General features: G+C 51.8%; 1 protein-coding gene and 1 long non-coding RNA gene across 2 annotated transcripts in view; both read left to right on the top strand.

Moving 5' to 3' along the window:
* LOC101913348 (hydrocephalus-inducing protein homolog) overlaps positions 1–9,169 on the top strand; it is a 140,414-nt gene extending 131,245 nt beyond the window's left edge. The window contains 3 exon segments of the mRNA XM_055793338.1: positions 6,699–6,765; positions 7,552–7,750; positions 9,087–9,169. Coding sequence (XP_055649313.1) covers positions 6,699–6,765; positions 7,552–7,750; positions 9,087–9,169 — 349 coding nt within the window.
* An 11,108-nt stretch (positions 9,170–20,277) lies between these two features.
* LOC129783364 (uncharacterized) lies at positions 20,278–21,749 on the top strand. The gene is made up of 3 exons (XR_008745255.1): positions 20,278–20,482; positions 20,646–20,777; positions 21,080–21,749. It is a non-coding gene; the product is annotated as an uncharacterized LOC129783364 (long non-coding RNA).
* Positions 21,750–26,768: the final 5,019 nt, after the last annotated feature.

Genomic DNA, 26,768 nt, shown 5'->3' with positions numbered 1-26,768 from the left:
TAGATCGACATCGATTAGCATAATGACGCCCTTTCTGACATTTCGGACAAAATCCAGGACCAGGAGGTTGTTGTTTATTCCCCGCAGCCCGAGCAAGACAATTTCTTTTTAGATGACCAGGCTTACCACAACCATAGCAATTCCCCACACCATGCATCGTTGCAAAAGCAGCAGCCATAGCTTCAAACTTGTGGTCAACCGTACCGATTCGGTTACATGCTTCCACCATTTCCACCAGAGTGGGGTTCGGGTTGGGAAGAGACTTCAGTAGCCTTTTACAATCAACATTAGCATTTTCAACAGCTAGTTTTGTTAGCAATATATCCCAAGCTTCCGCATTATCTACTTGATGTTCCAAAGCCTGTTTTAGTCTATCAATAAACTGCATATAAGGTTCTCGAGACTCCTGAGTGATGTTAGTAAAAGCTTTTTGTGGCTTTTGTACGTCAGGGACCTGGAAAAAGCCTTTTTCGCCTCTTCTCTAATTGCCTCGAGAGCCGCACGGGGGCAGTGTTGAGCCCGCGCTACCGGATCAGCACGTGCCCCGGTGCCCGTACGATGCTCTATTGTCAGTGCAGCTAATGCAGCATCATTACGGTTAACGTACGTGAGCAGGAGTGCTGGCAGTCCCCCTCTCCAGTGCGACTCCCACAACGTGTACTGAGTCGGGGTTAGCAGCAATCGTACTAAAGGTTTCAAATCATGAGGAGCATGACATAAGTATCAAACACAGAAGATAACAGGCTTATAAAATAGGGAGAAGAAATACCACGTTCCGTAACAGTGCGGCGCAGTTCTTTAACAACCGAAAAGGAAAGAGCCTCCCATCGTGCTCCCCCTGCCCGACCCTGAGAATACAAGACCGGAGCAACTATAGTTTTAGCCATTTCTAGATCCCCCTCCTTTAAGGCTTGTTTCTTTATTTTTGCCCACACATCACGCAGATCAGGAGGGTATAAATCAGGCTCTTGTTCAGGGTCTACCGGTCCCGGGTCAAAGGGGTCTTCTTCTGGCGGATACCCCACTGCATTGACACCCAGGGGTTTAGAGCACTGTGATTTAGAGGCTGATAAGGACAGGGCTATAGGAGCTTGCGACTCCTCCTCTCCTTCCTCTGCCTTTTCTTTTTGTGCTTTCATAGTCTCAAAAATAACTCTCCATGAAGAGAGCAGATGGTGGGACTCAGTATCGCCTTTTGTCGCAGAATCCCACAATTTCACCCCTGTGTCGTCCCAAAGTTCCCGCGTGAAAATTGTAGTTGCAGTCACTGCAGGCATATTTACTTGCACCCACTTAAGCATTGCTTTAAGGTCATGCCCAGAAATACTTTTCTCATGTTTGTTAGGGAGACCTTTCATAAGCTCATAAACGTCTCTTTCTGGGGACGAAGCCTGATTCCCCATTACGGATTTCCCACAGCTCACCTCTCAACTCCGGAGGGATTTCTGGCCGGCTCCCGCTTCCTTTCAGCAGATCATTCAAAGTTCTGTGGGATTCGCTGCATGTCGCTCAGTTAGGCAATTCGAGAGCCCTTCACGTCAGATCCTTCACTGGATCACGTCGGGGTCACCAATTTGCGGCGAATGAAGAGACGGGACACAGCTTGATGCAAGCAAGTTGTTGGTTTATTAGTGATTTTCTTACAATTATACGTTTCTACCTTCTACATATTACACACTGATTGGTTAAATCTTAAGCGTAAAAACACTGATCGGTTGATATTTAAGGCACACCGTTAGAACAATAGGAACTTATTAGTTTACCTTGACATAGCAACAATTTCTATTCCCAAATTAGGGGGTTTCTTTCTACGCGGCTTTCTTGATTAACAAAGTTACATATCGGCGCCATCCGTTCCCTTATCTGGCTACTTGTTTCTCTGTCCGTCTGGTTGCCTCCTCAACTGTGACGGCTCAGGGGTCTGCAGTTAGCTTGTTCCTTTGCTCCCAGGGCTTGTGCCCTGCAAGTTCTAACAAGTCTCTGTTCATCAGGCGATCAGTACTTGGACTCTTGTCCTTGAGGCCTTGTCCTACAGGGGAACACAGACAGACAGGCTGACTCTTTGCACCAGCACTCTGCTGCCTCTTGGCACAGTTCTTTGTGTGAATTTGTGGGTGATGCAAGGTGAGGGGGTCGCTCTGAGCCAGCTGGCGTTTCCGCGCCAGGCCAGAGGTGCACGCTCTCTCTTTGGGCACAGCTGTTCTCTCATCTTCTGTTTGCTGCTTAGATTTAGTTTAATGCCCTGTCCTATCCTCAAACAGCGTGGCTGTAGCAAACCAAAGAGGAAATGCCCTGCGGCCCCTGGCTCCCTGAGCTTGTGAAATGATCTGTTGCTTTGGGGAGGGACTGAGAAATGGTTTTACATCATTCGTATGGAAGGTTAAAATGACCTTGGCCTAGGGCAGTTCTCCATACTGCCCAAGTGACATAAGAGCTTAACCTCACCGAGGTAGGCTTTGCAGAGGTCGCTGCTTCCTTTAAAATGTGATTTATTAGTATTCATGAGCATTCATTTTTGGTGTGGAAGTAAATTGGTTCCCATGAAGGGCAAATTGCTGCTCTTCAACTATAGAGAAGCAGCAGAGCAACAGATGAACATCACCCCAAATAGAAGTAGGGTGAGAGAACCCCCAGGAGCACTCATGTCCAGTACTTTGTCCCTTGTCTTGCCCTTGAACTGGTGAGTGTGTGGCATTAGGGAGCTGTGCCAGCGAGGTCCTCTGCACAGCTTCAGCGACACCCTGGCGGTTTCTGCTGACCTGGGTTTTGTGCTCCTTGCAGGGCATTGGGGGAGGGATGTGGGCTGCTTGGTGAGGAGCACAAGGGGATTGTACAGCAGAACCAGAATGTTGTACGAACGGAATGTTTTGGCTCATACTTGATGGAGCGTGAGTCAGCGGAGTGCCAGAGTGCTGTAGCTGAGCTAGAAATGCATCAGTAGCATGGTCAGGAGGTGCAGAGCACCTTGCAAAGCCCTTAGCCAAGAGGCAGGCTTTGGGAAATGGTTCCGTAAAGCCACCTGCGCTGGGCTTGCAGTTGCTTGCCTGCAGAGTATCTGTGTGTTAATTGTGGAAGGCTCAGGAGTGCTGCCTTTGAACAACCTCTACATCCCTGATGCTGCACGATCCACAGGGACTGTGGGTAACCCAGTGAACTGGGATGCGGGTCTTCCTGATGGGGAGTTGGTTTGTATAATTCTCTTGCTTTGAATCTGTTCTTCCCTGGGGTAAGTCTGACTTCAGCGAAGTCACTCCTGAATCAAAGGAGTAAAATTGTGGCTAAGCCCTAAGTAGTAGGGCCTTGTGAGTTGTTAGTGGCTGAAATGCCGCGTAGCCCTTTCTTGGAAAATGAGCAGTTCCCTGCTGTCTCACAGTCATTTGGGAATGTGCCACGTGGTTGGACTGTCAGTAAATAAACAGCTGGTGTGCCTCTTGGTTTATTGGCACTTGTGTTATAAATGAACTGCTAATTTTTCTGCTGGGCAACATTTCCAATTTGTTACTCTTGCTGCTTCTGATTTGCACGTTTCTGTTTTATGGCTCCAGTTGTACAGCGTGGGTGTTCTCGTGCCAGCCCCTGTTCCCACGTGTTCTTGCGTTATGGTCTGACGGCCTCTGCTGAACTGGAAACCATTGTGGCACTGACTGGCAGATAAACAACAGACAGAAATACTTCCATTTGTGCGTCCTACAGGCTTATTAATAGTTTATTGTAAAGGAAGAAGGAAGTAAGAAGCACATAAAAACATAGCACAGCTTATTCCGTGTTGTCGTCTTGCTCTTTTCACTGTAGCAGTGCACTGTTTTCAGGCAATGCAAGTTCAGTCTGTGAGGTTTGTGAAATTCATTACTGGTGCTCGGTGGAGACTGAATTAATGCACATTGATTACTATGAAATACGACAGGACAGCGAGTTACTGCATTACTGAAATGAAGTCCTTTACAATTCAGCGCAGCCCTGTTAGATGCTTTGTAGCGCCCAGAAGCTATTCCAAGTATACTTTCAAGATGACTCGTGTGGGGAGGAAAGGGGCAGAAGACCAAGGCAAATGGCCCGGCGCCACATGAACGTGAAGCCAAGTGACTCATTTCAAAGACTCCTGCGAACCGGCGGCTGAGGGGGGCAGGCGCAGGGGCACCCGCTCTGCTGCGAACGGATCTTCATCCTCCGGTCTCTCCTCTGTTGTCACGGCCCTTATTTTCCAGCCTTTCTGGTATCAGGGTTTCAGCGGGAGCTTTCCCTGCTTGGCTTGCCGTGTGACCTCATGCTACAAGGATCTTTTCTGTGCAAGTTGGCTGCTGCAAGGAATTCGGTGAAGCATTTGGGATAGGTTATGCAGGGAAACTGACATCTGAGTTTGGGGTTCTGGGCAGTTAGGGTTAATATTGCTGTGACAGTAATTACTGTTAGCCTGAGTTTACAAAGAGCCTGAAACAACACCCAAGATGAGCAGCTGCTTCAGTCTCAGTGGGTGCCAGTTCAGATGCCAGTGGTGATACCTGGAAGGCCAGAGCTTGTAATTTACTGCTTGTCACAGGGGAGCACGAGAAGGGGAACCATCGTACAACTGTCTGTATCTTCCTTGAAATTGAGAGGGGAGTTGTATGCAGGATGAAGTCATATTTGCATGAAAACCTATAGCCTGAAGCTGTGTCTAAACACAACAAACTTTAGAGCATAGATGGGATGCAACCCCTCTGTCATCCAGGCACGTTTATTTAGAAACCTGGTCTTAAACAGTCTGCTAAGGGTTTGCAGTTGCGAAGCAGAACAACATTTTGCACTGGTCTCAACTGTGCCCCTAGGCTGCAAGCAAGTGTGTAGCAGGGTTAGTGCCCTCGTAGCACGAGGCAGTGCTGCAGTAGAGACTTTGCAACCTGTTGCCCCCAAGGGAGGGCAATTCAGCTTTCAAAAGCTTAAGGGACCATGGGTCCACAGCGACACAAACAGCCAGCTTCTGCCTAGCACCCCTCCTGCCTTGGGTTTCGCCCTGTTTGGGCTGACGCTGCATTCAGCCTGGTGCAAGGTCCCACTTTGGTGGGGTGGTAGAGCGTGGCTGAAGGGTCAGCCCGCTCTGAAGTGCTGAGTCAAGCCTTGCACGGGATGCCATGTTCCACGGTGTCCCTGGAGAGGGGGCTTGGGACATGATGTGCATCTGCATGAATGGTGAGAGGCAGCTTTCTCTCCCAAGGTCGTGGTTGTCTCTGTGAAACCAAATCCTTGCTGCTTTAGCCTTGCCCTCGGGTCCCTGGAGAAAGAATTCCCTTTCCTTGTGCGTTGCTGTGCAGGTTGTCCCGGTGCCCCTCACCAGCAAAGGAGCTGGGAAGGTTGCCTGTGCTTGCTTTTGGGGGAGGGGGGGATTTATTTCTTGGGCTCTTAATTACCTTGCTGTCATCCATTTGCTCCTTAGCAATGACAACGACTTGACAATTACTTCCTTTTACTTCCCTCAAATACCTCCAGTTGTTTTAAGTTCCTTTTTTTTTATCTCCCTGCTGATCTGAACTTGCATCCTCCTCTGTCTACCTGGCATCTGGAAGAGAGAGATAAGTAAATATGGCATGCCAAGACTTAATAAGGCAGGTAGCTTTCAATTGGCTTTGCCTTTGTTACAGTAATGTGGCCGAAATAACAACAACAGCAAAAGCAAATGGCACTCTCCATTTGCTAATGCAGTTTCTGAGCATCTGAACAGTCTGGGAGGTGAAGTACCCAGGAGGTAATGGGTGCTTTAAAGTCATATGGGCTGCCCGTAGCTTTTATTTTAGAGGGCTTGGGCTGCAAGATTGAGTACAAACTTGCTAATTCAGAAAGACTTGCTGAAGATGAAACCCTTGCCTGGAATATGATGTTAAATCCTGCAGGTTGCTTGCTGCAGTTCCCTTGCTAGTATTTTACCTTCCAAATAGGAAAAGCAAAAGCCCTTGTGCAGTTTGTAGGGTGACTGCTTGAGATGTCTAGAAGAAGAGATCCTTCTTTATTCTTTGTGCCTTGGATGGGGCAGCATCTGTTTTGTCAACCTTAGTGGTGGGTGAGGCGCTGGGTGGTGGGTGAGGCGCTGGGTGTCAGCTGTTGTGTTGGAGCACTGGGTACGTGTCTGTGCCACGGCTGGCTGCCTTAGGGCCCTTCCAGGAGGGGATGGGGGTGGGAGCAGGAAATCCCAACCGCGGAGGAATCCGGATCAGTTCTGCTGAAGGGAGTTTGCTGCTGTGTGCGGTTCCTAAATCAAAGTGCTTGCTGCTTCAACAATTACAAGAATATCAAATGAGTTAAAAGCACCGGGGCAAAAATCAGGGCAGCGAGTGAGTGATGAGAAGCAGAGCTTTGATCAGCTCATCAACAAGAGCGCTGCTGGGGGTAATGGCTCCTGGCCCTATGGCAGCAGCTTTACCACTGATTTCAGTGGGGGCAAGGTGATAGTTCCAGCGCAGCGACGCCATGCCATACATCTGGAGACTGCTCTGCTCATCCCTACAGTAAAATGCTTTTGGTAATTTGATTTGCCTTCCTGCTGCTAAACGCCAGGCAGCCGGGGCGCGGGGGGGATTGCCTGGCTCTGTTCTGAACGAGCCAGTGGCTGGGAATGCACAGCCGGCTTTGCTCTGGTGGGGTGTCTGAGTGTCCCCCGTGTGCAGCTCCCGATGCTGCCTGCCTGGGGTGGGTGTGCTAACCAGGCACCCCGTCACTTACTCCTCTAGAACAGACCTTACAGAGGGGTTCGATTACGGCATCAGCCAGAGCTGTCTCTGTGTCCCCTGGGGCTGGGTGAGATGTAAAGGGAAACTGAGATGAGGCAGAGGAAGAACTCTCTTGAATTGCAGTGCAGAGCTGGCGTAGGCTGCTGAGGGCAGGGGTGGAACTGTTAGTGCTTTGAAGTACCTGTGAAACCTCTTGCAAAAACAGTTTGGGTCTGGAGCTGAGCCGGCTCTGGTGTGGGGAGATGGGTCAGGTGTCTTTTGAAGGGTGCGTGTCCCCAGCCTTGGCCCTGTAAGGCTGTGGGAGCGGGTGAGAAATACAGCTGTACCCTACACTCAGCTGGCATCGCAGCAATTACCGTGTCCAGCTTGTGAAGCATTTCCCCAGCGACTGACCGTTGACCATGCATGTGCTGAAGTCCTTTTGAAAACGTACCTGAGCATCCCCTGCCAAGCTTCAACAAGGTCTCCGCGTTGCTGGCATTGGAGTTAGTGCTGTGGCACAGCTGGGTTCTCAGTGGTGCTTCCAATAGTCTGCGGTGGCGATCGAAGCAGGTTCCATTAGTGCTGTGATCCCTTGCGTGAAGCGACTCTGTTTTGGTGCCTCGGAATCAAAGCATCAGATAATTGTGGTGCTGCCCGCTTGCTGCGAAAGCGGGTGAATCAGTGGGCTTGTTTCTTCTTTGCAAGTTAACAACTGTGTGCAAGTCATGCTACTGGAATGAAAGGTCATGAAGGTAAAAAGTACTGTTGCGTTACTGAATGATACTGCTACAGTCCTAGAAAACAGCAATTTTCCTTCTGCCATGGGGAAAGTACTAAAAGCATTGTGCTGAGATTGTTTCTTTCCCTGCAGGATTATTTCCACGAGCTCATCTGCATCACAGAAAGGGAGAAGTTTGTTGTGCCAATCCGAGCTATAGGTGCCCGAGCTATCCTGGACTTCCCCGACCAGGTGAACTTCTCAGCCTGTCCAGTCAAGTACAGCACCCAGAAAACGCTGCTGGTTCGCAATGTTGGTAACCGGGCGGCCCGCTACGCATCAGCACGCAGAGGTAGGGAGCTCATCTTTTTTTGTGCAAAACACTGTGGCGTGATAATATAGTTGGGAAACAGCAACAAAAAGGAACCGGAGCACCTGAGCTGCCATGCTGCTGTCGTGGCTGGAGATGGGCAGGGCACGTGGGTTTTGCTGTTGATTATAGTGTTTGAAGCATGGCGCAACCTCTGCTAAAACCCTGCAAGCTGCAGAGTGGAGTTTTATAGTGCAACGGTGTCTTCAGAGCACAGTCGTGCAAGACTGATTCTGTTAGACTGAAGGAGCAATTGTAAGAAGGCAGCTGGACTGCCCTTGGGCTGTGGAAGATCCTGCGGGGCAGACGACAGCTCTAGGAGCTCAGTTCCTGCAGACCAAGGGCAGTGTTAAGAAATGGGCAAGCTCTGAGCTGGTGGAAGAGACATTTAAGAATTTATCAGCAGCTTTATCAGCAGCTTTGTCTAGAGTAGCAAGTGCAATCAGAGATTGTAGATCAAAGCAATTGGTATCGAGACCCTGAGAAAAACAGGGCGTGGTCCAGGACCTGGTTCTCCAGTAGGTTTGATCTGGTCCCTGGGATCAAATATTCTTCATTAGAATGAGCTCTTAAGTGGAGATGAGCTGGCAGCGGCTTCAAAACTACACTTTAGCCCCAAACCAGAATGCCAATGGGTGCACCGGCAAAAGATGTAGCAAATACCTGGTGCGTGGGTTGGGAGCCTTTTCTAGAGCTTTGTCTCTCTCAGATCTCCTGGAAAGTGCTCTAGCATGCTGTAGTAGCCACCACCAACCTCCTTGATCCTCAGTACCTTCTGAAATGGTTATGTGGCCCTGTTGGACAAATATACGCGTTCCTTGGGAGGCCACAAGCACGTGGTATTTGGGCAGTCTCCTGGTCAAGCGCCCGATGTGTGCTGTGTCGTGGACAGCCTGTACTGTTCCTGTTGGTCTGAGAAGACAGTCACTGTTTTTCCAGTTTGCTGAACTGGAGAAGGTAATGCATTTTGGACACTGCACCTGCAAGGAAACCAGTTCAGCTGGCTGGTAGTTAGCTTCGAGTTGCTTGGTCCCAGAGGTCTTGGTGCAGGAGCTGAGGTCCAGAACGCAGCAAAGACCTACCATCTGCCTTAGTGCACCTGAGTTGCTTCAGTTTCTTCCCCAGGAAAACAGGGGTCAAGAGAAGGCTCTTTGCTCTTTCTCCTGGGAAGCGTGAAGGTCCAAGAGGCTCCTACCAAAGCCTGGCAAGGCTATGGAAGCTTCCAGGATGCTATTCAAGCAGGCTGCTGCTTTTCACTGTGGAAATACGTAGGCAGGACCTTGTAAATCCCTGTACAGCTTCCCTCTGGGATTTCCAGATCTAGTCGTCACCACCAAAACAGATACCCAGTCGTGTCTGGCATCTCTTGGCAATGTCCTTGCCAACTCTTCTATTGAGTGATCCAGCGTGTGTTGAATCCTGCTTGATACGATTTTTATGCTGAACTTCAGCAATTGAATGTTCGGGCGCCATTTGTCGCGACGGAGGGAAGACACAGTCACTCAATATGAGTGATCAGCAGACTTCGTTTATTGTTTCTCACAGTCACCTTTTATACCTTGTTATAATTAGCTCATACATATTACAAAAGTTAAGCTCATTATTGGTTAGTTGCTTAAATACCAAGCCCGCCCCTAGTCTCTCTTCTGTAGTTATCTCTTCCCACCTGCAACATTCTTTTCCCACCGCAATCTTCCTGTTATTGTGTAACAAGAACAGCCAAGGACAGTGTATTTTTGCTTTACTTCAGATAAGCTGAGAGCCATGTGCATTTTTGTCCAGCCAGCTGGACTATGTCTATGTGACCCTTTTCAGCTAGCCAGTTATCCACATTCCAGCTGATGTTTTGGGGAGGAAAGGTTGATTGCAATGACTGCATTTCCTCGGAGAGCAAATTCCCGTCTGTGGGAGCCCTAAATCAGTGAGGCCAGGTCCCTGGGCTCGCAGGGGGTCTGTGAGGCTGAGGAAAGTGTCGGCACTCCTTACCTGGGACGGCGTTGAGCGGTAGCACCTAACAGCTGCAGGCAGCGTACCTGCTGTGATATTCACTGCAGTTTCTTCCCCTCCAGCTCTGGTAGGATGGCAACCTTCTTCAGCCTGCTTTTGCAGTAGTGCGCAGGGCAGGGTGCTTTGCTGGCCCCGAACGTTGAGGCCATCCGGCTGTAGGATGCTGAATTGCCTTGCGCTGTCCCGGCTTCCAGCACAGCGAGGTATCCCTGCCCCTTCTCCGGGGCTGGGGAGAGTTCGGAGGTGGAGGGTTCTGCGGGGAAGGCAGGGACAGGACTTGGAAGTGCCTTTGGGCGTCAGCACCTGTGTCTTCACGGTGCTGAGAGGTGGGGCAGGCTCTCCAAAGGGTGTCTCTGAAGCTTTGAAATTCCGTTTGGGGCAGCAAGGAAATGCTTCTAGCCCAGGGGGAGGCACTGGAAGTGACACTTCAAAGCTGGGGTGATGTAGGGGGGTCCTTGTGTGACTTTTCAGAGTTGGACGGCTGTAGGTGTATAGGAGTTAGTCTGAACCCAGAGCTGATCAGGAAACTGCCTTCAACTGGAGCAATTTTAAAGGGCTTCTGAGCAAATAAAGTTCAATGTAATTAGGTCAGAAATGCCTTGAAGGCCAAAACTAGTTTCGCACTGTTCTCTGTTTTTAATTGCACAGTGCATGACTTCTCTGCAAGATCAGTGTGTTAACAGAAAAAGTCTGTAGTTACAGAAAAAGTCTGTAGTCCCTGCATGCACAGGCTATCTGCCCTGGCTGAAACCTGACAGGATAACAAACGGTGATTGCTTCAGGCAGCTTCCCTATGCAGATGTCCCAGGAACCCCTTTGGAAGAGTAACCCAGAGAGGGTGCTTCAGGGAAACCGCAGGCATGTCCAAGGCGCGGAACCAATGTGCAGGACATGCACGGGAGAGTCTGTGTTCAGTAGCCACCTTATAGCTTGAAGTGAGCTTTCCAAATCCATTTTCCTCCTGCCTAACCCAATTGGAAGAGTGAGTTCCACCGCATTTTTTTGTGATGTACTGAATGTATTCTTTTTAAAATCAGGTGCCACCTTCTTGGCTCTGCTTCACGCTTTGTGCTCTCCCCTTTTTCTATGTACAAGAAACCCCCCTGAAGACAGAGCGTTGATGGTTCTACTCAGCTGCAGGGGAACTGCCATGGAGGCTGTAAGAGAGGGGCAGGGCCGGGCGCAGGCCGGGGGGTTTATCCGTTCTGAGCCCCTCGACCCCTGCTGTGCATATCTGACAGCCCTGCCTCGCTCACAGCCGCTGTCCCAGAGGGAACAGAGCCCAGGAGAGAAAGTTCTCTGTCGGCTCAGGGGAAGCACACATGCATGGGTGCAGCACGCTCGTGTTGCAGCCAAAGTGATAAACCAGCCTTGCTTAGCGCAGCTCTCCGTGCAAAAACCTCCGTGGCTGCAAGGATCTCAAGCCTCGACTCTGAGCGCTCGATGGAGCTCCCTCCCAGCCAGCCGAGATTCCCGACCGTCCTGACGTGGCGCTTTCCCTCCCAGCAGCGCCCATGCCCATTGAGTGCCTTTCGCTTGCAGCCGGCTGTAATGCCGGCATCACCCCTGCACTCCAGTTTTTGGCCTCTCTGAGTGTTGCTCACTAGAATAGCCCCGAGAGTGACACCCCCCCCCGCCCCGTGCCGGCTGCCCCCATTGTGTCCGTAGGGATAGCGGTTTGCCTGCGGGCATGGTGGGATGGTGTTTCTTCCAGGAACCACATGGATGGCAGGGTGAGCCCTGGGGGGGCTTGCGCCGCCCGGGCTCAAAGCTGGGGAGGCGGATTCCCCGCTCGCAGGGACTGGGGGCAAGGGGAAGTGTTTTAGGGACGGACTGTGGGGGCCGGAGGGAGGGATTTGAGGGACGGACGCCGAGGAAGGCCTCCTGCCTGCAGCGATGGCTCAGGCCCAGGGCAGGGCCCTTCTCTGGGTGCCACGGGGTCGATTGCAAAGGACCAGGCTGCCCCATGCAGGGAGCAGGTGCGTGCCGGGGCTGCCAGGGGCCCTGCCTGGCTGTTCCCAGCCCAGCCCCGGCTGGGGCCAGCCCTGCGCTGCAGCCCTGGGGCCGAGGCGCAAGGAGCCGGGCATTGCTGAGGGTGCTGCACCCTGCCGGGCCCCGCCGCCGGCTGCCGGCTGCCCTGGGCTGCCCCTCGCTCCCCCAGCTCTGCCTGCTGCCAGCGCCGGGGGGCACCGCCACGGGGCTTGCCCCCTGCCCACAGCTGCCCTGACCCACGTCTGCAGCTGCACGTGGTGCCCACATCGCACAGCTGGGGCGGGGGGGTGGCAGGTCTCTCTGGGGGCAGCCTGGGACTGGGGGCAAAGCCAAGCCCGTCCCTCGCTTGTGATCTTTGTCCCCAGGGAGAGCCAGTGCAGACGTGTGCTGCGCTGGGGAGTGTCCCGCGGGGAGGTGACGGCCGACTGCAGAGCAGCACTGAGACCTGCGTGACAGCAACGGCAGCCGGTGGCCGCAGAGCAGCCCAGGGGAGCTGGTTCCCTCGACGGGCCCCAAAGCAGCCTTCCTCAGCCCCTGCTTTTGGTGACGTGTGGAGCAGCGCGGGGATGTCTCTCAGGCTTCCAGGCCTGAGGAGGCTTTCCTCCTCAGGGGCACTGTTACAAATCCTGCTCCCAGGATTAAAGCACCCCTCCCCCCATGGATCCGAGGCTGTGTGTCCAGCCCCCTGGAGCTGGGTACAGGTGCCCTGAGCGGTCTCTCAGGAAGGATGGGGCCACCTGCCTGGTGGCTCTGACACAGAAATGATGAGCTCAAGCCCTGTGACTGTGGCCGGCCGGTTCAAAGCCTCCGAGTGCCTCAGTCTTTCTGCCCAGGAGTGTTTATCCCAGGCACTGTTTCAGGGTGTGAAGATGGGTGCCGGTGATGTTCTGGTGCCTCCACCTGGCTCCCACTTCAAGGTTGCGATGCCTGAGGTCAGGGTCCACCTGAAGGCCCTGACAGAGATCTCCAGGGACTTTGTGTTCCATTTTGTGTTGCCTTAGGGCTACAGCGTGCTGGGGTTTGGGGGCGACAAGGTTGTGGTATGCCAGAGGTTAAGCGAGTGAAGCGTTAAAGCGTGTTATTGTTATGGACAGAATCTGGGTTTGTTGGCTCTGAGTTCCTGGGGTTATGGTAGTGTGATCTTATTATGTGTTCTTTGTGTGGTTTTGGTTTGGTTTTTTTTATGTGGAGAGTGCCTTTTTTCATCTTTTTGGCCTTTGCAGGGTTTGGATGGGGGCCTTTGGTTTGTATACAATGTTTCTTCTGGTTGTTTTTCTGCTGTGCTGGTGGATGGTGGTGTTTTTTCTGTCTTGTCAACCAGTAACGATGGTTTCTATATCTCCTGCAGGTCAGGCAGTGTCACTTCTGGTGTGGTCTGACTCATTTCTGGTGAGTTGGTAGGTAGGTGTGGAGGACTTGTGGTCCCTCCATGGAGGATGACTGCTAGAGGACTAAGAGGCAGATCTGTGGAGGGGTGAGAGGACTGCTGGCCCACAAGTAGTGACTGTCAGAGGACTAAGTGTACTTGAATTTATGCGGGCTTCCAAATTCGTGGTTGTTTCTCCTGCCTTGAGGAATAGCCATGGGAAGTCACCAGCCACGCAGAAGAACAAGAGGATTCCCAAGCCTGTGTGGCTTTCTGGTTTTGCTTTCGAGTAAGAAAAGTCTTGTCTCTGCATGAGTACAACTAAACCGGTCAATTTCATTCACCACAGAAAGCAGGGAGCAGAATTTTTGTGCTGTGCCTCACATGGCTGCCAGGGCATGGTGAGAAGCAGCAAGAGAATTCCTCCCTGTCACCTTCTCCAGGGGAGCAGTGCTGCACTTTCACCGGGTGAGCTCTGGTTCTGCATGAGTGCAAAAGGTTCGAGTCAATTTTCTCACCACAGAAAGCAGGGAGAAGAACTTTTGTGCTTCTCCCCACATGGTTGCAAGGGCAGGGAGAGAAACAGCAAGAGGATTCCTTCCTGGCACCTTCTCCAGGGAGCACTGCTGCACTTTGTCAAGGTGAGTTTCTTTGGGCTGTGCATGATTGCCAATGAAAAGAGGCCAATTTTGCTCACCACAGAAATCAGGGAGCAGAATTTATGCTCTGTGCCTGACAGGGCTACCAGGGCAGGGTGAAAAGCAGCAGGAGAATTCCTTCCTGGCACCTTCTCCAGGGGAGCAGCGCTGCACGTTCCCAAGGTGGCTTCTTTTGGAATGTGAATGATTCCAGGTATGAGAGGTCAATTTTCTTTTTCTCAGAGCAGAAAGCAGGGAGCAGCACTTTTGTGCTGTTCCTTACATGGCTGCAAGGGGAGGGTGAGAAACAGCAAGAGAACTCCTTCCTTGCACCTTCTCCAGGGGAGCAGTGTTGCGCTTTTACTTTTCCAAGGTGACTTCTTGGGTCTGTGTATTATTGCAAATGTGCCGTGTCAATTTTGCTCACCACAGAAATCAGGGAGCAGAACTTTTGTGCTGTGCCTCACACATCTGCCAGGGCAGGTTGAGAAGCAGCAAGAGAATTCCTTCCTGGCACCTTCTCCAGGGGAGCTGTGCTGCACTTTCCTAAAATGTATTTTTTTGGCTCTGCATGAGCGCAAAAGGTTTTGGTCAATTTTTCACCACAGAAAGCAGGGAGCAGAACTTTTATGATGTGCGTCATATGTCTGCCAGGGCAGGTTGAGAAGCAGCAAGAGGATTCCTTTCTGGCACCTTCTCCAGGGGAATTTCCCAGGTCCCGAGAGACTGCTGGTGCCGGCTGCAAGGGCGCTCCCAGATAAAGGGTGGTTCTGTGTGATGTTGGGGTTGGAATTGGTGATGTCTCCTTTTCCTTAGTCACGTTAAGGCTTTGCAGTGACAATTTGGTGCTTCGCTCCTATTGCTCTTTTGTCATATCGCTCACAATAGCTACTGCTGTTTCCTTTTATCATATTGCATGCTATTTTCCTGTATTATAATACAAGAAACTGCCTTGGATATGTTTCAATGATTGATATGTTTGATCGATTTGATGTGGAGTTCATCTTTGCTGGGTATCCAGTCAGTCAGCAAGACATAATTTGGCGTAGTGGGCAGCATATGAAGCAAAAATGTCTTTATTTAGGAAAAATAAATGTTCCTCAACTTGCTATTGTCAGGTGGGAACCATTGCCTTATGGTGTTTGGGCCAGAGTGGTCTGGCGGTGCTGGGCAGTTGGGCCATGCCAGGGACAGAGGGACGGGAGTAGGGGAGGGGGCGGGGGAAGGGGTTTAGGGACGGACGGGTGGGAACGGATGAAGGATTTTAGGGATGGACCGGGGTGGGCGGGGGGTGTTTGTGGGTATGGGGGTGGTGGTGGTAGGGGTGTGTGTGTGCCCCACCCCGCAGCTCCCCTCGGCTGCTTCCTCCTCACCAGCACCTGCTCAGCACCCCAGAGGGGCTTCCCGGAGAGTTCCCGGAGAGCCGGGGAAGGGGCTGTCCTGCACCGCCCCTCCAGACGGGGGCCACGCAGGCAGACCCCCGAGCCCCGCCGAGGGAGGGCAGCGCCGCTGGCCGCCCCCCTCCCGCCGCGTCTCCTCACCTTTGCCCCGCGCCTCGCGCAGCCAGCGACCCCGACCGCCGCTCCCACGCGCGCACAGCTGGCGGGAAGAGGCGGGCCCCTCGGCCTCGTGCCCAGCACAGGCTTCGCTGCAGGCCTACGAGAGGTAAAGCCGGTCCCGGGGCACCATCTTGGTGAAGAGGAGAGAAGTGCGTGACCTGCCAACACAGGTGTGGCCCCGCCCCCATGTGCCCTTTGGTCGGTTGCTATGGGAACGAGTCGGGCTCTTCCCCTAGCAACCGGCTGACAAAGGGCACACAGGGGAGGGACCACCCGTATGTTGGGAGGTCACACACATCTCTCTTCTTGGCCACGATGGCGGCAGGCCCCTGGGCCTCGTGCCCAGCATAGGCTTAGCTGCGGGCCTACTAGAGGTAAGGCCGGTCCCGGGGCACGCGGTGGCACTGGCCGCGCGGGGCGGGCGGTGGGGGTTGGGGGTATAGCCTCAGCTATAGCGGGAGGAGGGTGCGGGCCCGTCTCTGCGGCCGGGCGGGTTGCGCTGCCTCCAACAAGACAGCGGCAGCAGAGAGACGGGCTCCGCAAGCGGGATGTCCAGCGAGCACCCGACTGCACTCTGTGGTCTCGGCCTTTCCCATTGGCGTGGTGTGGCCCACGTGCCGCCAGGGCAACCCTCCGCAGCCAGCGGGGGTGCGGGGGCTGCGCGGAGGGGCTCGGCCCACCGGCCTCCTGCACCCGCCCAGCCTGCCGGCCTCCCCAGCCGCTCCCCCACGCAGTGGCCGCCCCGCACTGCGCCGGCAACGGGGAGCGCTCCGGCGGCACCCAGGGCGCGAACCAAAGCCCTGAGTCACATTGCGCTCCCCCGTCTGTGGCGGCTGCCCCGCGGGTTGGTGGGAGGGCCGGGGCCACCCCCGAGGGGACAGGGCTGCGGGGGGCGGTCGCCCAGTCGCCTCCCCGCCGCTCTCCGGTAACAATGGTAACTTTTTCTTTGGTAGGATAAGGGCAGTTGCTCTCGGTCAGGTAGCTAGTCTTTTTTTCCCAATGCACATTAAGCTGCTTCTGAAGAGGGTACGGCCTATTGGAAGAGAGATCTGTAACCCTGGATTTTACAGCTGTTATCAGAGTGCAGAGCCATCCCAGATAAGCCCCCCTGTGCGGTTCACACCTTGTCAAAGAAAATCAAGATGTGCTATTGGTTACAGTATTTCCGCTGATACTGCCTTTCCCAAAACATACTCTTCCCTTTGCATATAGAAGCATGTTAAGCTGATACAAGTGCACTTAGGACTGTGCTGCTGCGGGGATTCAGGTCATTCACCCAGGCCGCTACCATGGCATGGAGGCACTGTAGATCAACCGGTACAGTGTCAGCCCTCAGACAGAATGTGCTGGGAAGGCGTTGTGTTTGCTCTGAGGAGCAGTACGCTGAGCAGCGTCCACCTTGCTTTCCCTGGCTCTGTTCCTGTGGATCTGCCAGTGCAGGCAAGGCTTTTCACAGATGCTTGGTTCTTCTGCTGCAGGCTTCAGCGACAGTTGCCATCCCCAAGGAGCACCACCGTTTTGTCATTGGAAAGAAGGGTGAGAAGCTGCAGGACCTGAAGCTCAAAACTGCAACCAAAATGCAGATCCCCCGCCCAGATGACCCCAGCAACCAGATCAAGATCAGCGGCACTAAAGAAGGGATTGAGAAGGCCCGGCACGAGATCCTGCTTATCTCCGCTGAGCAGGTACCTCAGTACTGTGATCTCTCTCATGGCATTAGCTGGTCAGCCTTTTTGCTTCCCCACGGTATAGTCGGAGTTTGCAGCCACCGTGGCTACAGTCAGTGGCTAACGTTAGCCTGAACGGAGAGGTATACTGTGCCACTCGCCGGCTGTATGAGCACCGCTGCCAGGTCCTGAAACTTCTTGTGCTGCGTTTTGTCCATCTCTGAAGCCCAAACAAGCATTTGATAGTTGAAGTGAAGCGTCTTAGGTGCCAGCTGGGATAAGGCAGGAGATCACAGGGGTGAATATCGTAAACAAGGAGCAGCAGCAGCAACCGTATTTGTAGATTGAAAGAGGTGGAGATCTACAAGCCCGCAAACTGAGAAGGTTGCTTGGGCCAGAGTGTCAGGCAGGACACCCCTGGGAGCTTAGCTGTGCCTGGCAGAGACTGTAATACAGAGGGCAGTTCCCACCAAGGTCTGTTGTGGGCTCTTCCAGGATAAGCGTGCCGTGGAGCGGCTGGAAGTGGAGAAAGTGTACCACCCTTTCATTGCTGGCCCTTACAACAAGCTGGTGAGGGAGCTCATGCAGGACACAGGGACGCGCATCGACATTCCTCCACCCAGTGTCAACAAGACCGAGATAGTCTTCACCGGAGAAAAGGAGCAACTAGCCCAGGCTGTGGCTCGCGTTAAGAAGATCTATGAGGAGAAGGTACGGATGGTCCATAAAGCTTCCCACCTTCCCCTGGCACCCGCTCCTAGGCACTCTTCCCTTCTTGTTCTACTTTTGTGCATCCCTCGGTTGCATCTGGCTCAGCAGCCCTTGCAGTACATGACCCCGAATCCTACCGTTTCCTCACTCGGCAGAGTGGGAGCTGGGCTGATACTATCCGGGAGGTGACAGATTTCTGGCTTTTCTGTATCGTGGGAATTAGCAGGCCACCAAGAGCTCCCCTGGCTCTTGTTCACACCGGGGCTACTAAGGAAGGAAAAGCGTGAAGTCTACAGTGGTGGCCAGCTGACAGTATCAAAGTTGCTACATAAGCAGAAGTTGCTGAAGAGTGAATGTCACTCCAGTTTATTTCCCACAGCCAACGCTGCTGTGAATATCCTTGTTGTGGGTTGCTGGGCTGTTTCTCCTCGTGGTTAGGTCTGTATTTGTACCGGTCTGGATTTCAACAATCGGCTTATAGCCTGCACAGTGTTGCATCACAGCACTGCCTGGGAGACGGCTGGGAGTTGAACCCTGTTGTCCAACGGGGGGACGGGGACGACGACAACGACATGCCTGTGTGTGTGTGTGTGGTCTCTTGCATGCCGTGTCCCAGGGAGCTTGACCCAGCATGCTAGTTTTGTACTTGCCCTGTGAATTTTTGAGCACAAGGCTTTCTGTAGGCAGGGGTCCAAGGGGTGCTAGGGTGCTGCCGAGCCACTGTGCTCAGCTTGGCTTTGCTCTTTGCTGGGTGCAGAGTCTGACTGCATCTTGTGCCTCTTCCTGTCGCTCTTGTCCTTCCCCGCCCCCTTGTGATTGATGCCTCAGTGTCTCTGCCCCTACAGAAAAAGAAGACTACGGCTATTGCAGTGGAGGTGAAGAAGTCCCAGCACAAGTATGTCATCGGCCCCAAGGGGAATTCCCTGCAGGAGATCTTGGAGAAGACTGGAGTCTCTGTCGAGATCCCACCCACTGACAGTAGCTCGGAGACGCTGATACTGCGAGGCGAGCCTGAGAAACTTGGGCAAGCATTGACTGAAGTCTATGCAAAGGTACTGACAAGATGGGCTAGGCCTCCTTTGAAGGTCCCGCGAAGATACATTTGTGAGCACTGACAGGTGTAGCGGGGGTGCTCTCTCTTGGGCCATTAGAGGTGCAGCTTAGAAGTCAATACCGGAGGTGCAGCATGGGAATTGGAACTGAATTGTTGTGAAGGCCTCTCCCAGTTTGTCCATCAAACAGCTTCTCTGTTTTTCTGTCTCTCAGGCCAACAGTTTTACCGTCTCCTCGGTCTCTGCCCCCTCTTGGCTTCATCGTTTCATTATCGGAAAGAAAGGACAGAACCTGGCCAAAATAACTCAGCAGATGCCAAAGGTATGGATGAGCTGGTTAGCTTAGCACCCCCGGCGTAGAAAAAGGTTTAGTCCAGATCACTCGTCACGGAAGAGAGAGGTGTCTTCTAGCGTGGGTAAACCCAGGGGGAAATGACACAGATCTTTGCTGTTCAAGGGAACCCTCTCTTTTACTGCTGCAAACACTGCTCATCCTATGTTATTGTCATGGGTTGAGCCCTTCCAAGGAAGCTTTATGTGGTGCTGTTTTGAGAACTGATGTAGTAGGATACCTGGAAATGGCGAGTGCAGCGAGGCTTCTCCCTGGTGAGTTAGACGGTATCTAGATAAAGGCTAGATGAGTAAACTTCTCCAAAGCCCTTGCAGAAACTGGGACAGCACCAGAGCCTTGGGCTCTAGGCACTGCCATATGGCCGAAATCGTTAAGTTACTGACTTGTAAAATTGTGGGGATTTGGTTTGGGCTTTTTGGGAAGGAGCACATCTCTTAGTGGCAGGGATCGATGGTGTAGGCCTGACCAAGAGCATTGGCCTGGCTTGGATCTTGGCAAATTCTTAAGAGATTCATTGTCTTTCACCTCAAGGTTCACATCAAATTCACTGGAGGAGAGGATAACATCACTTTGGAAGGACCTACGGAAGATGTGCATGTGGCTCAGGAACAGATTGAAGCCATGGTCAAGGAACTGGTGAGCTGGAGTTACTAGTTCCAGTAAGAAACTGGGGGAAGAAGGGGCAACAGAGCAGAGGTGATGAGGTGTTTATCACATCCATAGGATGTCTTGACATGCTTAATCGAGGTTGCAGAAGACAAATTGTGTGGCAGGTGGATGACACCCCTTGGTTATGAAACTCATCCATAGCATTCTTGAAAAGTCAGCATTCATTTTTTTGCTGCAGAGAAGGAAGGATTCTCTTTGTTATAGCTGGAGAGGCATGTAAGTAAGTCTTTTCAATGTTTCATGAGCACAATGCTCTCTTCTCAAAGCAGAGGAATGCTTGTGCTCTGCTTAATAGCAGAAGTGCTTGTTCCCTCCTACGTGCCTGGATAACCCTGGGGCAAAGCAGAGCTCTACTGGCTTGGGTAGAGCTAAAACACCTCAAGAGGAGGGAGCTGTCGACGCTGTTTTGGCTGAATGGAGGCAGGGGGTAGTACCTGTTATGTGAAGGCTATAGGGGAACGTCCTTGCCTTTGTTTAGTCTTACCAGTCCCTCGTATAGAGAACTTCCTTGGGTCTAAGCCTATTTTCAAAAGCTCGTTTATCAGAGTTCCTGAAGTCGGGCCTCCCTTGCCACGACAGTGTAATCTTCAGTTCTCCCTTCCTTTCTCCCTTAGGTTGAAAACAGCTTTTCTATTTCTGTCCCCATCTGCAAAGAGTTCCACAAGAACATCATAGGGAAAGGAGGTGCCAACATCAAGAAGGTGAGCTATCGTTCCTAACTCAAGTGCTCGTGATAATCGCTGCCTGCAGCAAAAGCCCACTGGATGCTCTCTCCTGCTCATTGGTGATGTCCAATATAGCCTGCAAGGGCTTTTCTTCTGACATGGGACACTTCTGAGATGATTTTTTTTTTCTTTGTGGCAGATCCGTAAAGAAAGCAACACCAAAATTGATCTCCCAGCAAAGAACAGCAGCTCGGAGACAATTGTTATCACAGGCAAGAGGGCAAACTGTGAGGCTGCTCGCCACAGGATTCTTGCCATCCAGAAGGAGCTGGTAAGTGAAGTGACTGGCCTTTTGCGGTTGAGGGACTTGACAATGTTGCTAGAAGACACAGATACAGACGTGGTTGTAATGGATGAGGGCAGGGTGGAGACAAACGTGTCGGTCTGTTCGTGACTCGTAAACCAAAGTCTGTGACTGCTCCTGTCAGGAGCAGCCAGTCTCCAAGCCCTCTGCTCAGGCATTTCTTCCAGATCTATAAAGCTCCTAGCAAGGTGGGAGTTAGAGGGTAAGCAGAGTGAGTGCAAACACGTTTCTGCAGCTTGACTCAAGAGGCTGGTACTGTCCTCCCTTAGGCCAACAGCACAGAGGTGGAGGTCTCTATACCTTCCAAAATGCACAGTTCCCTCATTGGTGCCAAAGTCCGCTTCGTCCGCTCCATTGTGGAGGACTGTGGTGGAGTCCACATCCACTTCCCCACCTAGGGCTCTGGCAGTGACACCGTGACCATCAGGGGCCCAGCCCAGGGTGTGTAGAAAGCCAAGAAACAGCTGCTGCACCTGTGAAACAGCACAAGGTCTTAATAAATAAATAAATAAATGGCAATGCTCTGTTTGTGTTGAGAAAGGCATCTAGTCTGACTAACTAGAAAAGAAAAGGTGGGCACCTGAAGGAGGGAAGGAGGCCATCAAGTCAGGAAATCGTTGAAGAAAGAAAATGGAAAGGTCTATTCCACCTAGATCCCCCTAGATCTATTATGAATAGAATGACCGGGTGTCCAAATCTGTGTATTATTGCAAATGTGCTGTGTCAATTTTCTCACCCCAGAGAGCAGGGAGCAGCACTTTTGTGCTGTGCCTGACATGGCTGCCAGGGCAGGGTGAGAAGCAGCAAGAGAATTCCTTCCTGGAACCCTCTCCAGGGGAACAGTGCTGCGCTTTCCCAAGCCATGTTTTTTGGTTCTGTATGGGTGTAAATGTGCTGTGCCAATTTTTCACCACAGAAAGCAGGGAGCAGAACTTTTATGATGTGCGTCATATGTCTGCCAGGGCAGATTGAGAAGCAGCAAGAGGATTCCTTTCTGGCACCTTCTCCAGGGGAATTTCCCAGGTCCCGAGAGACTGCTGGTGCCGGCTGCAAGGGCGCTCCCAGATAAAGGGTGGTCTTGTGTGATGTTGGGGTTGGAATTGGTGATGTCTCCTTTTCCTTAGTCACGTTAAGGCTTTGCAGTGACAATTTGGTGCTTCGCTCCTATTGCTTTTTTATCATATTGCTCACAGTAACTGCCACTGGTTCCTTTTATCATATTGCATGCTATTTTCTTTTATTGCAATATAAGAAACTGCATTTGATATATTCCATTATTTGATATACTTGATAGATTTGATTATATTTGATGTGGAGTTCAGCTTTGCTGTGTATCCAGTCAGCCAGCAAAACAGAATTCAGCGTAGTCGGCAGCGTACAAGTAAAACTCTATTTAGGAAAAAAAAAAATGTTCCTCGACTTGCTATTGTCAGGTGGGAACCATTGCCTTATGGTGTTTGGGCCAGAGTGGTCTGGCGGTGCTGGGCAGTTGGGCTATGCCAGGGACAGAGGGACGGGAGCAGGGGAGGGGGCGGGGGAAGGGGTTTAGGGAGGGACAGGTGGGAATTGATGAAGGATTTTAGGGATGGACCGGGGTGTGTGGGGGTGGGGGGTGGGGCAAGGATGTGTGTTTGTGGAAGTGGGTGTATGGGGGGTGGGGGAGGTGGAGGCAGGTGGGGGTGTGTGTATTGATAAATCGGGGGTGGGGTAGGGTGAGGGTGTGTGTGTTATTTAGAGAACAGAGTGGGGAGTCTGGGGGAAGGGTTTTAGGGACAGACAGGGGGTTTGATGGAGGCCTTTAGGGAAGGACCGGGGGGTTGGGGGAAGGACTTTAGGGCTGGACCGAGGTTGGGGGAGGGACTTTAGGGCTGGACCAGGGTCTGGGGGAAATGTTTTAGGGCCAGGGCGGGGAGGTGGAGGTGGAGGTGGGGGATGATTTCAGGAACAGCCTGGGGTGGAGGAGGGGGTCAAGGGAAGTCTTTCAGGGTTGTTTGGGGGGAAGGATTTTAGGGACGGATGTGGTGTCTGGTGGGACTTTTGATGTCACTGTATAGATTCCACCGTATATACATTTATGTCCAGGGATTCTGTTAAGGGAAGGCTGCTGGCTCGGCAAAGGGACAAGATGTCTGAGCTCCCCAGTTACCACGCTCTGATTTGCTGTGTAGCTCTACGTTAAACACACCTGCGCACAAAGGTTAGGCCAAGCTGACTCTCTAAAGCTGTTAGAAGTGACGAATTAAGGGACCTCTCATCCAGGGAGTCAGCCTTGGGAAGGATGGGGAACAAAGAATGGATGGGGAAAAGATCGGCGTTCTCTTCAGTGATGCAGAAAGAGCCTCTGGGTGAGGACGTTGTGGTCGCAGGAGGAGACAAGCCGATAAGAGCGCTGCGATCCGCAGAATGTTGGTTGGAATTCGGACAAAGGTAATTGTTGTGGGGAGAGATCGTGACCTCTGACTCAGATAGCCCCCCGAGAGAGGGCAAGGCCCCGCTTGGGGAGCACGGGGAGCTAGTAAAAAACCTCAGCAGTGCTGTCTGAGGGTGTGTGCTCGTTTGCATTAAAGCAAGCAACTTGTAACCCATCCCGTGCCTGACTGAAAATGCATGTGTAATGCGCTATGAGTGTGCAAGTGCTCTGCTGTCCATAGTGCGTGCCCTCGAGGAACTGGGTGAGCACGCTCAGAGGAAACATTCCCCCGTGCTCCCAGCACTGCCATAAAGAATGCCTGCCTTCTGAAACTTGCAAGCAAGGCTTAGAGGGTTTTTCTCCCTGACCGACTTTATGGCATCATTCCCACCATACTGGAGAAAGCAAATCTTTTTTTGTTTGGTGGTGAAAGCAGCTTGGGGAGCGTCACTGAAGTGCAGCACTTTTTTAACCTCAGGTCTAAAGTGCCACCGGTCCTACCGTGGAATACATCCTTCCTCAGGCCTTCAGCAAAGAGAAAGGATGCAACAAACCCACCCCACTAAGACGTCCTGCGCTTTTTTTATCTTCCCTGGAAGGTGGGGACATGACCCTGTTGGGCCATCTGTGCCACCTGCCTGGGAGCCAAGATGGTGCCTTTGCATTTCAGGCTAAGCACTTACCTTCTTTTTTTTCCTTTTCAGCGACTTTAGAGCCATCCTTAGGGAGGCTGGTTAAGCTGGTTTATGTACAGCTGGTCAGCAGTGGAGGGAAATGGTAAGCTCCGCTATTGCCTCTGGTGTTTACTTGTTACCTTGTCGCTCGTTTGAGTGATCTTACCGTGTCCCGGCAAGCAGAAGCTATCGCGCCACTTTAGGCCTTGGTCTAATAGTCATGCAAAGCAATACTGAAAGTCATTCTGAGATCTGGAACAGGCCCCAATGTGCATTTTATAAAAGTGCATCTTGGCTGCTCTTTATCTTTGCATGGGTTTTTTTCCCGTTTCTCCAGACTGTTGAAGCTCTGAAAGGTGCCGGTGAGCTGCTCTCCCTCAGTTTGCTCCTTTGCCTTTGGGGAGTGCGGTTCATGTTTTCTTCATGGCTTTGCAGAGGAGAAAATCCATGAATACACCACCTTGCTTTTTTCACCTAAGCTAATTTCAGAAACTGCCTCCTTTAACTTAGACATGAAACTCTTCTTAACCTCTTTGTGCACTTGTAGAAAAGCAGGGTGGGGTGGGGGTTGGGGGATGGGGGTGTCTTCAGGAAGTGCCCGCAAAAGAGCCTGTGGGAGACCCTGTCCCTTGACTCACATGTGGGGTAGTGAAGAGCCTGAGAAAGTCACGGGTGTTTTGGTGTTCACCAAAGCAGGTTTTCGGTTTGGGTTTGTTTTTTTTTTCTTATTTTCTTGTTATCTTATGTAGCTTATGCCACCAGGTAGTGACAGCCCGGGGGTGACAGGAGGGGACAGCAGGCAATGGCAGCCTGGAGGGTGACAGGAGGGGACAGTAGGTGGGGACAGGCCTGGGGGGGGGGGGGGGGGGTACAGGAGAGGACAGCTGTTGGGGACAGCCTGGGGGGTGACAGGAGGGGAGAGCAGGTATTGAAAGCCTGGCGGTGACAGGACCTCAGGCGCCAGATCAGGCCGCGAGAGGCTGAAGGCGACTCACTGCGACCTGCAGGTCACCAACGCCTAGACCATGGAAGGCACGTGGGGGCGGCGGGCGTGGGATGCGGGGACCGGCCGGCTGGCTGTGGCGCAGGTGGCCAGTGAGGCGATTGGGCCGCGGCCGGCAGCGGTGACTCGTGCTGGGGCCTCAGAGCTGCTCTTCCGTGGTTGTGCGCTGGCAGCTGGCGTGAGGGCTGTGTGCGCAGCCAGGCACAGCAGCGTACGGGGTCGATGTGCGGCACCACGCGTGGAAGAGGTTTGGTTTCTGGGAACCCTTCTAGGTAAAACGATAAGGAAATGTGGGACAATGCCTTGTAATCACAAACCTGCCAGATTTCTTTGAAACCCGGCAGAGAAGGCTGAACGTGATAGAAAAGGAGTGGGTGGCTAATTGGAAGGGGAAAAAAGTGGGTTTGGTGACTGAAATTTGTCTTCAACTACTTTTACTCCACCGCATTGCAAAAGTGGCGCTTGGCTGCTGCAGAAACTGCTCAGTAGCAACGTTTTGGATCAAGAGTGTATCTGTGAGTGAGAATCTATGCCGACCCTGGAAAGCCATCTTGTAGACGGGTGTTCTGTCTCAAGTATACTTGGCATTTCTTGCTAATACAGCTTCTTTGCTACACCAAAGACATTTTCATTCAGATGTTATTGAGCATCATTTCTTCGTTTCTTTCAAACGGTGCATTTTTTTCCTGGTACTGCGTGTTAAACGGTGTCAGGGCAATACTGAAGTTTTATGGCAGATCACTTATGGTGAATATACCTAGAAATGTTCTTCGAGAAGCCCTAAGTTCTTTTGAATCTCAGAAATGGTGCTTGATTCTCAGAGACGGTAATGGTTTCGTATTACTTAGCGTGCTGTTTCAGTTTGGTAATCTACCATCTGGCAAAGCTTGCATGTGATTAAAGACTTTGGGATATGACAGAAATAAAAAGACTTGGAAACTGTTGCCATTCCTTAAACATTCAAATTTTATCGGGTGTTTTGTTTTGGTTTTTTTCTTTTTTTTTCCCTGTGGTTCTGTGACATTCTCACAACAGTCTTTTCTTTACAATGTGTACTCATAGGTTTTTTCCCTCTTCCTGTTTGATGTATTAAAACTTAAACAGAATAACATGTCTGCTGTGGTAACTGTAACTTTGGCCCTAGCCTTTCAAGTGGTTGGACCTAAACACGCTGTTTACCTGCAGATAGGTAAAGTATGTTCAGGAGAGTATCTGTGAGGAGACTTAACAGCACGGTGTTAGGGGTCTTGGGGGTGTTACGGGATCGCGTGTCATACGGCGGTAGAGATAGACATGCAGGTAGAGGCAGATGTACAGGTTGTGACACAGATACTTAGTGGAACTTCTGTAAGGGTGTCTTCCCTGTGAAAATGCAAAAATCCCCCAGTGGTTGTCAGAGCAAAGCTAAGGAATACATTTCAGTGTCATACACATGTATGCGAGATTTTGGGGTTTTACACACAACCGTGAATTTCCGTTTTTATTGAACAGCCTCTACGTGCTTAAAGTCACCTTCAGAAGATGAAGGAAAGAACTCGGCCAGGATGTTCTGCCTAAAGGGGGTTCTCGGAGATCTTCCCTGTGGAGATACGGTCGTGGGTTTTATAACTTGGTGCAGGAGTCCTGACTAAATGGTGACGTGATCTTGGAAAGACCCTTCAGTGAACCTTGAGTGAAGATGGCCAACTTGTTCAGATTTTTCGGGGCCGCGTGATCACGGAAATCTCGTAATAGCAGCAATGCTAATAGAAGCTAAAAGTAAACAGGATTTTAAACATCACTGGGGGAAAAAAAAGAAAGAGATGGTGGACTCTCTTTGAAGATGGTGGGAAGGCAAAATGGATGGTTGGGATGTGTTTGAAAAGGTGGGA

Source organism: Falco peregrinus, unplaced genomic scaffold, assembly GCF_023634155.1.
Source record: "Falco peregrinus isolate bFalPer1 unplaced genomic scaffold, bFalPer1.pri scaffold_35, whole genome shotgun sequence".
In the NCBI taxonomy this organism is placed as follows: domain Eukaryota; kingdom Metazoa; phylum Chordata; class Aves; order Falconiformes; family Falconidae; genus Falco; species Falco peregrinus.
Note: the sequence above shows the minus strand (reverse complement) of the source record. Positions and strands in the feature narration are given on the sequence as shown.